The 13,140-nt window shown below is 42.2% G+C and overlaps 1 protein-coding gene across 3 annotated transcripts in view; it reads right to left on the bottom strand.

The window, feature by feature from the left end:
* Positions 1-12,837, bottom strand: part of slc6a8 (solute carrier family 6 member 8) — a 44,042-nt gene extending 31,205 nt beyond the window's left edge. The window contains exon 1 of one of the 3 annotated variants that reach the window (XM_004916693.3): positions 12,342-12,837. In XM_004916693.3, the coding sequence (XP_004916750.1) occupies positions 12,342-12,618 (277 nt within the window). In that variant the 5' untranslated portion in view covers positions 12,619-12,837. Of the gene's footprint in view, positions 1-3,331; positions 4,315-9,038; positions 9,060-12,341 lie in introns of those variants that run through there. The other 2 variants (XM_012969217.3, XM_002935493.4) reach the window with 2 other exon arrangements.
* Between the last annotated feature and the right edge of the window lie 303 nt (positions 12,838-13,140).

Genomic DNA, 13,140 nt, shown 5'->3' with positions numbered 1-13,140 from the left:
GAGCAGCTTTTTGTTTGACCAACAAAAGATGATTTATTAGTCAACATCTGCCTCTGTATGGAAAGCCTACATTGACTGCAAGTCTCTAGGAGGCTAAATCACCAAGGGAAAAAAGTCAGCAGAGAACAGAAATATGTGTAATAACCTCTTAACGTTCTACTAGTCGTACCTTTCTACTAGTAGTACTTTCCCAGCTATGTCCTGTGCGTGGGGGGTTCCACAAATATGTGCTGAATTGAATTTACATGGATTGAATGCGGAATAGCAGGCATAGCAAAACAAGATGGTTACAGCCTCCAGCCATTGAGCTGTTGCTGAATTACAAAATTTCAGACATGCAGAAGCCCCTGTTTGACACAAGTGACACCTATGTACAAATAACAAACTGGTACTGAATTGTTTCTGTGCAATTCTGTGTCCCCAGTCCTGCACTATATTGATACAATTAAGCAGCATGCCAATGACCTCCCCCAGAAATCTGTTGAAGCAGCAAATGATTTAGTAGGGTGCTTATGGATAACTGGTATTTTCATTACACAGTAGATGTGTTATACAGTGGTGCTTGACAGATGCTAAAATCAATAGTTATGGTTGGGAGAAAACCAAGCAAGTGTTCCAACATTATAATGCAAAATTGTTGCTGTTTGGGGCCTTATGTCCTTATAGGAGTGAAGGAACAAAGTGCAGAAATTTGTTCTCTTGTGGGTTTCCATGCTCTCAGTGCTGTGCATAATATATAGTACTTGTTGTGCCTTAGGCCTGGAAGAGGCAACAAAACCAATGGTATTTGTAGCATGCTAAATTGCCTCATTTTAGCACCATGAAATAAGTGAGGCCATCAGTCTAGCAGTACTTCCCACTGCAGCCAGTAAGCAAGCACCCAAGCAGGTACACAGAAGGCTTTTTTTCAGCCCTGTTGGCGACTAAATCTGTAATATGGGACCAGCCGGAGCTGATAAGAAGATTCATTCATTCCTTTCACATGTTCCCAACTGAGCCTGACGCAAACAGCTGTTAGCGCCTCTAGCACACAGACGTAAGTATCAGAGATACTGAGAACTATAAGGTCTGTTTGCTGTATTGCTTCCCTTTGCTGCATTGCTACTGAGCCTCAATCACTGCAGCATAAAAGGTTCCATAAAGGACTGTAATGACTGTCCCAACATCCCTTGAGCCTTTAGCCTTGCTGGCAGCCATGGTAGGGCAGTGTGTCCCTCAAGGTGACTTTACTGGGTTATAAAACCCTTATCTCTCTCTTTTTATCACAATGCATGTCTCAGTTTTAAGATTGGACTGGTTAATGATTACATCTGCCTCCTAGCGGTGTGCGCCTGGATACGTGATTCTCACCTATAGATTCATGGATTCTACAATCTCGTAGTAACAGAGAACAATGCGCTTCTGTCAGGTTGCACACATACATCAGTGTCAGCTTGTTTTATGCTGTCACAGTATTTCAGGGTGTGTCTTAATCCCAAGGACACAGCAAGTATAATAACACAGTTCTTTTTCCAGAAACCCATTATCCAGAGAGCTCTGAATTATGGAAAGTTAATCTCCTATAGACTCCATTTTTAAAAAATAATTCAGAATTTCAAAACTATTTTCTTTTTCTCTGTACCATGGGATCAGTACTTGATCCCAACTAAAATATAATTAATCCTTATTGGAGGCAAAATAATCCCACTGGGTTTATGTTTAAATGATTTTTTAGTAGACTTAAGATCCTTAATAGATCCTATACCTGTATATCATTGTAGCATCATGTATATGGAAAGTGGGGCATAGTCTGAGGTTGATGGATAACATGGTGTTTTCTTCTCTCTCTCTCTCTCTGAGAAAAACTTTGTTGTGTGGTAAAAAAAGGTTAACTTGCAAGCATTTTTGGAGATTTCCGGAATCATATTTAGAAAATGAAGGATAAGTTATCTAGCCCCCAGCACGCACGCTCATAAACATAGCACTGGGCACTGAGCTCACGTTGTATTTATGTTATGGTTCTTTATTTTGGGCACACCACATATGAGTGAGCTGCTCAGCTGTTTACCCCTGTGCTCTCCAGCCAGTTCCTGCCTGACATTGATACTGTTGGACACGGAGTCTGGGAGCAAAGTTCAGCTTCCAAGAAAGTGGAGCTAGGAGCTCATTCTGCTACAGCATCTTAACCCCCACACTCCCAGGGGCACTCACTTCCACTTGCAAGATAACAGGGCACCTACTAAACCTTTAGCTGTCAGACTTTTTAGGAATCCCTAAGCAGATGCTCAAAATTAGACAGTCACCTTTAAAGGGTAAATAAGTGACCTTTAAGGGGTAAATATAGCCTATTTATTAAAGAGATACTGACACCAGAAATATATATATATATATATATATATATATATATATACACCCATTTATACACACACACAGACAAGAGAGCATCATGGGATATCATACTAAAGCAATCAAAATCAATTAAAAAAAAGAGAGACGGGGCAAATTTGGGGATTTCAAACATATACCAAATCCTAATGAATTCCCAGTGATGCCAATTTTTGCACATTTACAAAAGACTTTGCTGGCTTCCAGGCAAGTGTTTAATGAATTGAGACTATTATCGGTACTAAGATCTTACACATTTTTAATTCCTGAAATAATGAAGCACTGTGTTGAATTTAACACAATTGATGGTGGGGGGATGGAGATTTATCTGTGCTGGAATGCAATGCGAATTACTAGAATTCAAATGAATATAAATAAAGGAAATGGCCTTTGTTTGCCACTACTCTGTTGCATGCCTACACATGAAAGTCCTTGTAGCAGGACTACAACTCCCAGCCTACTCTATGAGTAGCTGCTTGTGTTGACACTGGTAAACCAGTAACTCAGACTAGAAATGATCACTAAAGATGGCCACATACTGCAGATCAGCAGAGAAGTTGATCTGTGCCAGAGTTCATTGGGCCAACAATCGTATCTACTGAGCAACCGCTTGTACACCTTATCCGTGGCCCAGTGTCCTTCTACCCTTCCATATCTATGTCTGCATGAGATTCATTCAGATATCAGATAGGGAAGGGGCTGTTTGGGGCCCATATGTTATAGGCTGCTGGATTGCAGGATCCATTACTTTCATGACAAGTGAAAACAGATGCACAGAGAAGCAAGTTATCATTTTTAGAGGTCAGCCTGAGCACACCCCCCTGTGACTAACTAAAAGCTGAACCTGCTTGCCTACGTGCAAATGTACAGCCAGCGAGCGTATAAGGAAGTGGAGTTCTTAGGAAGGACAGCCCATGCATGCAATGACCTATCTATCCAAGTGGTTGGAATTCTAGTTTCAACCCACCTCCTCCATTCTTGTAGCACAGGTAGGGGAACCGCCACACGTTTCCCAGACCCACGGCGAAGCCCACACAGGACATGATAAAATCCATCTGACTGGTCCATGTGTCGCGTTCTGGGATGCCTTCCTTGCAGTTTGGAGGGAAGACTATCTCTCCTTTGGCTGATCCATTCCGGCACAAATCTGTCTCCTGAGCAGTCCCATTTGGTATCAGCTGTCCCTTTTTCTCATCTATGTCCACTTTATAGTTACCATTGTCCAAAGACAAACGCCTCTTTTCCATGATCTTTAAATCTCTTATTCTCTTCAAATAAAAACCAGTCAGTGCCCCCTAACCCTTTTCTCCCTCTTTAAAAAAATAAAACAAAAACTTTTGCTCTTTTTACAAAAATAAAGACAAAGTAGTCCCAGTTTCCTCAACACCTTCAGTCCAAAATAACCCTTAAATAATAAATAATAATAATACTATGGTTAAAAGGAAATAGTGATCAGTTTGGCAAGTTCAGATCAGTGAGGGATAAAACTCCCCAAAAGGAAAAGAATGGAAAAGCAAAAAAATGAAGACCGGAGAAAGTCAGAAACCGTCCACAAAGCACTTAAAGGTGAGCCGGAAGAATCTCATGGGTTACTGCTGGTGACAAAGGAGATGGACGGAATGGTAGGGGAACACTGTGGTGCCAATGCCCCCTGAGAAGTGGGTAGAAACTCCAAGCGTGCCAGGCTCTGATGCGCTGTGTCCTGTCTCTGCAAGTCCTGCGCTAGCTCCAGAAGCTTTAAAGCAGGGACCAGGATGAAGTCACAAAGCTTCCCACCCCTCTTCTCTCCCCTCCTTCAATGCTTCCACCCCCCCCAAATTACTCTTGCACCTATCTCTTCCTCTCCTGGCATTTGCTCTCTCCTGAGCTCTACACCTTAAAGTCCATCTGTGTATGAGTGAGTGTAAATGCCTCCTTCTCCCTCTCTGTTCCACGCCTCTTCTGCCTCGGTGTCTGCCTCCCCTCCCTCCTTCTCAGTCATTCAGCCAGCTGAGCAAATCCCCTTTTTTGTCGTAGTGTTCTGTCACTGACACAAGGAGCAGACCTCACGTGGCTGCTATTTTGGGATATTCATGATAGGAGTGGGATTCATCCAAGGGGGGGGAAGGGTAAGGCAGCATTTTCTACAATACCCTTCAAAATAAGAAGCCTTGTAGAGTGCAAGCTCTTCTGCCCAGATAAGCCCAAACTTTCCTGATCTACGTGTGCTTAGAATAATGTGCAGATAAACAAAAAGTCATCTTAAAGCATGGGATATTCCCTATTTAGGCAGCATACATTGTCCAAGACAATAAGGACAGCTGGTGCTCTGTAGGACTGCCTTGCCTTTAACCCTTTCTAAGCTAAAGCATCTCAGGCTCGCTCAAAATCCAGATTCTCAAGCACAGACCCTAATTTTTTTGTATTAAACTGCTGATTCCCATGGAACTAGCAATGCAAAAAATGTACTGTTTGTGTTATTTTAACCCTTTTCTCCTCCCATGCGACACAGCAGCACAGAGTATAAAAGTTATCTATTAACATTGCACCTATGAGGAAATGATGCCTTTTCGGTTAAATTTCAGTGTGCAGGACTAATATTCCCTTTAATTTCTTCTTTTTAAAACCATGTGCATTTTAAAAAAACAGGTGAGCACAGTATAAAATTTTGTCTGCGCTGGTCTCAAAATTTGTGTGCAGGAGTGCCCAGCTTAGAGGGAACATTGTGCAGGACTCCTTCTTTCTAGTTTTAAGATTATGGGTACTAGTAGGTTCTATTTCCACCCCTACGGATATGGATTCTAGCCAAAGAGCTGAAGCAATACCCATACTTAGAGCTGGAATCTACAAAATTCCTATCCATGGTGAAATTGGTGTGTGTGGCAGTATGGGGGGAGGGGTACAGTGCAAGTATAATAAAGGACTGCATTGATCTGGGTGACTTCCATTTTCCTGGTAAGCACCATTATGCCTTGTAAATCAGGTTTCATCTGCACTTTTATTTTTCCATCCAGTCACTGGGCAAATACCGCGTCATTGTTAAACTTAGCTCACAGGCTACAATCTTTGCATGCCTATATGCCGGTCTGCATGTGTTTGCCTGTGTCTGTGTGCGCACACTCATGTCTGCTTGTGAGTCTGTGCCTCCAATCGCCCCCCCCGCATGCACTCAGCTGCACTTTCACTACTTCTTTGTTCTCTTAGGAGCCACTAACAATAAAGCAAATAGGATTCATATGAATGCCAATGGATATATAAGTACCAAGCAGCATTAGGAAAACCACTGTGGCTTTTGCAGGAGATGAATTAAACATGGGCACCCAAAACCAAGGACCAAGGACAGAATTCCAGAGCAGCAGTAAAATAATTGGCTGTTGTGCGAGCCCGGGGGCAGGCAGTCTGGCACTCAGATAATTGATCCTTTGATGCAAGAGAAAGTGAGAGGGCAGAGAAGCTGCATCATCATCAGGGAAAGAAGCAAAGTCACTGTCTGCCACCTGCAAGGGATGATCCTGACATCAGCAGAGCATTTAGATAGAACAAGGAATCCGATAGGACACCGGCATCCAATATCACTCCGTACCACCCATTATTCCCAACCCATCTGTGCCAGGCTGCCGAACAGCTCCCAAAGCAGAGAAACTGCGAATAAGGGACACAATGTATAACACTGCTTCTGGAAAAATAAAAAAATATGTCCTTAATACACCTAAGATGCCAGTGCTTACAGCTAAGGAACCCACTTCTTTCTCAGCAGGGTGGCACATTTGCAGGGCACAAGCATTCAGGGTTGTCTACAGCCAATCAGCAGCCTACATCATTATGATAGAATCAGTGCCAGGAGAGTAACCAGGAAGTTGTGCCAATTACTTAATACCGCAGTGCACATAAAGCCATGGTGAGTTTGCCCTTATAAAATCATATTGGAAAAAATATACATCAAGGATGAGCAATGGTTTTAGCTACTGTTGGTCTACAATGTTAAATTACAATGCCCACCTGGAGGTAGTTCCAGAGTTCCATGGCATTCATGTGTGCAGCTGTGAGCATGGATGGGCACGAGTAAATTTGTGAAATGCATCAGTGCATTGTTAGCTTCCATTCTAGTGCTTGGCACTTGGTGTTTTTTTAATGGCGTCCTTCTATCTTCTAAATCAGGGATTCCCAACCTTTCATTCGTGTGAGCCACATTTAAATGAAAAAGTGTTGGGGAGCAACACAAGCATGAAGAAGGTTCCTGGGGGTACTAATAAGAGCTATAAATTGTATGTATGTATGTATGTATAACTTTATTTATAAAGCGCTACTTATGTACGCAGCGCTGTACAGTAGAATACATTAATATAAACAGGGGTATTAAAATAGATAAATACAAAGTATTACAATAAGCACAAATAAATACAAGATACAGTTGCAATAAGTTAAGAGTCAAAGACACAAGAGGATGGAGGTCCCTGCCCTGAAGAGCTTACAATCAAATTGCTACTTAATAGCCCCTATGTGGACTGGCAGCCTACTGAAGTCTCTGTTTGGCATTATACTTTTATGCAACCAAAACTTGCCTCCAAGCCAGAAATTCAAAAATGAATACCTGCTTTGAGGGCATGGAGAGCAACATCCAAGGGGTTGGTGAGCAACATGTTCTAAATGGTAAAATAAGGCAGTAATGCTACCAACTGAGTCACTGTGCCACCCTTTCACAATAAGAGCCAAACAACTGGGCCAGATGCACACCAATTAATAGAACATCCCCTCCTTTAACATCAAAACTTGTGCATGTGTCCCTATGCCGTGACACTTTTCATAGGATGGGCCCAATAGTGGCCACAGCACAGGCCATCACTAAATGGCAAATGAAGATATTGTAGGCCACATATACAAGTTAAGGGTTCTATAAGGCTCCTTTTATCATACAAATACCCTTTGGAGCAGAAGAAAAATACATTGTATTACACAAAAAATATTTGCCTTGCCAGCACTAAGCTAGCATTCTACTATTCTACATTATAATCACTTTAGAGTAACAGTATGGCTTTTATGCATTCATTTGAAAAAAAAAAAAAACAAACATAATAACCCAGGCCAGTATGTGTTATATCCAACAAAAAAGAAGTTGTGGATAAGGCAAAGGAACTGATATTTACAGATTCTCTATGTGCAGTCTAATAACAAACTTATTTTTCCAGTCTCTGCTGGGTTTCAGCATCCCAACTGATACTCAGCTGTTTTAAAGCGATACTGACACTAAAAAACTATTCTTCAAAATATGAATGTACGTAAAAAAGTTACCTATAGGTCATGTTGATCATTCTTTGCTAATAGGGCTGTTTTTGTAATTAATTGTTACTTGAAGTTCCTAAACCTGACTGTTTTGCCAACCTGACTGTCCCTTCTCAGCCTGTCAGTTATAGCTTCTAATGCTAACGGCCTCCTGCTACACAAATATGGCAGCCCCCTCATAGAGGAACATGGGGGATCAGATGGGTAATGTAAAAGCATCAGGCAAATATTTTTATGGTAAAATGATAAATAGCATCAAAGACAATGTTAGGATAGATGTGAAAAAGATTTAATTTCTGGTGTCAGTATCTCTTTAAGGTTGTTTTTAAGGTTGCAGCCTGCCCCCTGCTGACCAGTGCTGACATTGTCTATCAGAACAAGCAGCACAAAATCAACAGAGACAAGAAACTTTGACATGAAAATAAGAGTTTCGCTTTTTTTTTTACTGCCACCATCTGTGTATTTAGTCAATCAGTTAGTACCCCCACAGCCCCTCCATACCTCCCCAGTCAGCCCGTGTAAGGCCACCTTTAGTCTATACTACAATGGTGCCTGTTAAGTATATAATTTTACATGGGGGAGAGCAGAAAAGGAGCAGTGTAGTATACATTGTAGGCAGCCTTGTAGATACATATAAACAAGGAACTTCATGCCTATTTGTAAAGGGGAAATATACATTTTCACTACTCGCCTTTTGTTGACTGTAAAACCTTTGATGCCTGTCAGTGGCGTAGTGCATGATGTTTACCAATAGGAGCCATGGCACAGTAAGGAAAGAGGTTAAGAGGTTAAACTCCCTTTATTGCCGTAAAGAATGTTTGATGTTACACAACAGCATAGACAGGCTGGCCAAAGTGCATAACATTATAATAGAAATCAGATTTTATAAATCCCTAATTCTTGTAAAAAGATTTAATCTCACACTCGTTTAGGGCTTTTTCAGGAGAGCCTCAGTATCAGCTAACAGTAAATAGACAGTAGAGCTTAGGTCAGGGATTCTTAACGCATGAGTCAGGACCCAAAAATGGCTCCCCAGGGTCAGTTTCTACGATTCCTTTTACTAACGTGAACTTTCCTTCTGCAGTAGTAAATCGTAATTAAAATATGTTGTAGACAACAGCAGCAGTCAAAAATGGCCCCATTTTGTGTTGCACATAGCCAGTAATAGGTGGCCAAAACACCCAAGCAAGCGTGTGGGTGCAATAGGGCAGTTTTCATTCAGTGCTAGTAGTGCTAACAAGTGGACAGGGGTATTTTGTCCAACATTGTTCTCCTACAGAGGGCAGCGGTGGCCAAATGCCCCCCCATGTGCCATTATCCTTTAGATTTAATGTCCCTGTAAATAGGAAAAAATTAGACCAACTCCTATTTATAGTAGTAAAGGTGCTATGGCTGTATCCTACATATAATCTTACCTCCTCCATTTTTATAGCACAGATAAGGAAACCTCCACACATTTCCCAAGCCGACACAACATCCCACTAAAGACATCATGAAATCCAAAGGCTTTCCCCATGTTTGCCTTGCAGCAGGATGTGTTCGGCAACTGGGCAGCTCCAGTTCCAACCTGGTTCTGCTCGCTTCCCTGCCAGCCACACTTCCTCTACGCTGGTCCTCCATCGTCATCACCTTGCAGCTTATTGTTTCCACCACTGATTTTCTTCTCCCCATGATTCTTTTCCTCAAATACGCAGGGGAATAGCTAGTCTTTGGTATTGATAGTCCAACAGAATCTTGTCTATAACAGCAGGCTCAGTCATATATAGAACTACTCCTAGTACAAATACTCCACCTACTCCAGCACACTAACTGTGATACGACTGCCAGCTGTTAAGCTCAGTGTAGGCAAGGAGCCTGCAATGTGGCCACCAGAGTTATGCGAGTGTGGCCTTACAGGTACAGCAGCAGTGGAAGACATGCCAAGCACAAGATGTACTACTGGTAACTATATACTGCATCTTGGGCATACTGGGAGAGGATGGGAGCAGGATTCAGCTTTCCATAAAACATTTAAAGGTTTGTTACCCTTTCCATTAGTCACTCATGTCCTCCTTAAATGCAATGACCCAAACTGAAGCCCCCCAGTCATTGTGTCCCCCTGATTAAGTTAATTAACAATATTAAGAGTACAGACTGTGTACAGACTGTGTATTATTAATACACATCAGTGGAGGCTACCATACTGCTTGCAGTTCTACTGAAATTCAGCCACCCTAAATAGGGTTTGGAAACCCAAATTTAATGGCACAAGAGCCGCTCTGAAATGCCTTTCCACTGGCAACAATAGGAATTTTCAGCATATTTATAAAAGCTAAGATGTATAAATGAAATACTAAGTTAAAAGGGATAACGAACGCCATTTTGAAATGGTATAAGTATATTAGAAATGTATATTTTTAACTTTGTAAAACTTTGTGAAGGATTTCTTGTCTATAATATAGGTGCTGATCATTTATGTTTTGATATGTACATGATCGGTAACCTAGCAACAAGATATTTCACTGGCTTGGGTTTAAAAGGCCTATGGGAGGAGAAATGAGACATGCCCTGATGACGCCGCATAGGTGAAAAGCGCATAAGAAGTGAGCAGTGGCAAAGCAGCGTGGCCCGGTGGGGTGCGGAACTGCTTTGGGGATGTCTGCAATGGAAAAGGTGATTTGAGCTCAGATGGAGGAATAAACGAGTGGACGAGCGCTGGTTTTCTGTGCCAAAGAGACAGTGGACATTGCTTAATCGAAATCTGGATCAGGACTTAATGATAAAGATAAAATCAAGTGCACTTTAAGATCTACTACCTGGGCAAATAACAACCGCTGACTAAATCCCGCTGCTATTAGCATACGAAATGTTTCTTTTTTATGAAATGATGATTATTAATATGAATTCTATTTAATGAAATACTTTTGATTAATTTTAAGGTATATAAATAAATGAATTGTTTTTAATACTGATAAGGTTCTCCACCTACTTGAATCATGAATTCATTGAGACCTCATAATCGAGTGCCATATAGGGGGCGCTGTTCTTCTTAAATTAACTAAGTTGAATTATATAGCCTGACACACCGCCAGCATACGTGGCTAAATTAGGTCTGCTAAAGCAGGAGTGCTCAGAGGCAACAAATAGTTATGGAAAGCATCGGCTTTCCAGCCGGAAGCAATGTGCAGACCTTTCCACTGGCAATTCCTATTGTTGCTGGTGGAAAGGCATTACGGAGCAGTTAGTTGCCTGTGGTAGCAGGGATCTATCACTAGCAATTAACTTGCTCGGTGGGACATTAGCCTTAGGACAGTTACTGTGAGTTTTCAGGATAACATTTCTGGCCAATATATTTTTGGCACTGTGGCTAAGTTACTATTACAATTTGTTCATATATCTGTAACTTTTTTCTTTGCCAATGGGGGGTTCCAGACCAAATTTTGGACCTGAAAAAGGGTCTTGAACTGATGAGGTAAGTCTCCCCTTTTGGGTCCAAGAACAAACAATATAAAAATATTCCATTTCAGTCATTTGTCTATAATTCTTAAAAACAGGCCATACTCTGCCTGCCCTCCCCTGCCTATGTGTGCCATACTCTGCCTGCCCTCCCCTGCCTATGTGTTCTATAATATGCCTGCCCTAACCTGCCTATGTGTGCCATACTATGCTTGCCCTCCCCTGCCTATGTGTGCCATACTATTCCTGCCCTCCCCTGCCTATGTGTGCCACACTATGCCTGCCCTATGGCACACATAAGCAGCATACAGAGACACAATGCTGGATGTGTCAGAGGGATTACAGGATTACAGCCTGAGCCTGAGAGGGGGTGAACAATGAAGGCATTAAAAGGTGTGAACAGCCTGAATCTGAGGTGTGAGCAATGCAGGGGGCCAGTTAATCTCAGTACTGATACTATTTAAAGCTTACACAAAGGTAAACCATCAAAACAGCCAGACAGGTGGGGGGCCACACAGAGGGGGGTCGCGGGCCGCCAGTTGTACATCCCTGCTCTACATCATGCTAAACTACTTCTTATCCTATAAATGGCAGCATTTCAGATAGGTATGCGTGTGTCATGGCCAGTCTCTGCCTAAGGAAGCTCCATCACCATGCTTTGCTCTATAAAAGCAGAAACAAGTGCCTGGGGCATGTTTACAACTTATGTTCAATGTGGAAACACTGGAGGCCAAAGTTCCACGTGTGCTTCTACTTCTCGTTCATTCTCTAAGAAAAATAGTGCTGCCCCAAGACTGGGTGTATGGGGTACAATAAATACAATCATTGAACTGGCCAGTAACTAATAAGGTGCAATGTACGGCACACAGCCTGGCATCCCATGATAAGACTGGCATAAACAGTCAGTTTTACATTAGGTTTATCTTTCAATAACCTTTGCCACATTGAAAAGAAAAACAATTTCTGATCTTCATTAGGAAGTCAATTTGACTCCAGACAAATCTATTATTCACCCCCATGCCCGCTTATGCCTAATTCACATTTATATGAAAAGAAAGTTATGCCAGCTGGTAGGCAGCAGCACTGGAGAATGGATTCTAAAGCAAAAGACCCTACCCTACATGTGACTACCAAAGGCCACACAATTTTTAGTCAGATGGACAGCAACTGTAAGTGGCCACACATTTAGATCACTGTGGTGACAATAGATGCCTGGGTGCCCAAAGGGTAATAAAAATGAGTGTATATGCATTCGGTATGGTATAATCTGGAAATAAACGTACCTCCTCCATTTTTATAGCACAGATAAGGGAATCGCCACACATTTCCCAAGCCGACAGCGAATCCCACGCAGGACATAATGAAATCCAAAGGCATTGCCCATGTTTCCCTCTCCGGACGAAGCACTTTGTTACTGGGCAGCCCTTTGACTTCTAGTTCCAAGTTGGTTCTGCTGTCTCCCCTCATGCTGTTGTCACCAGTGACGCTGCCTCCATTATTGTCCTCCATTGTCATCCTGTAGCTTATTGTTTCCACCACTGGTGCCTTTCGCCCCATCATGGCACAGCTGGACGAGGCTGATCACCTTTCTCGGCTCTTAGATTCTGACCTAGAACCTTTTCTATAGCCTACAGAGCTGGCTCAGTGCAAGTACTGGTACAAATGTGCTGCTCAAACAAGCAAGCTACGAGATGATTGCCAGCTGTTTTGTTCAGCATAGGCAAGGTGTTTGAAATCTGGCCACCAAGGGAAATAACAGGTAGTACTAGAAGTCATGCCAAGCACAAGATTTCCTGCACTTGGATTCCCTTGGAACATTTAAAGAGCTGTTGAGGGCGGTGTTAAGCCAAAACTCCTCCTATCCTTCACTCCTGCCCTCTCATAAATACATTAATCTAATCTGAAGCCAGAGGTATCTCCCTGATTAAAGTCATTAACAATATAAGAGATGCCATTATTTCATCTTAAAGACCCCATGGGGATGGGGGCAGTATAGCACATAATTTTACTCCTGTGGGGTCTAAATAGTGGATGTGGATTTCTGGAAAAATAACAGTGCACAGGCCTCTTTTGGGCACTTTT

Source organism: Xenopus tropicalis, chromosome 8, assembly GCF_000004195.4.
Source record: "Xenopus tropicalis strain Nigerian chromosome 8, UCB_Xtro_10.0, whole genome shotgun sequence".
Taxonomy (NCBI): domain Eukaryota; kingdom Metazoa; phylum Chordata; class Amphibia; order Anura; family Pipidae; genus Xenopus; species Xenopus tropicalis.
This window is presented reverse-complemented; position numbering and strand designations above follow the sequence as displayed.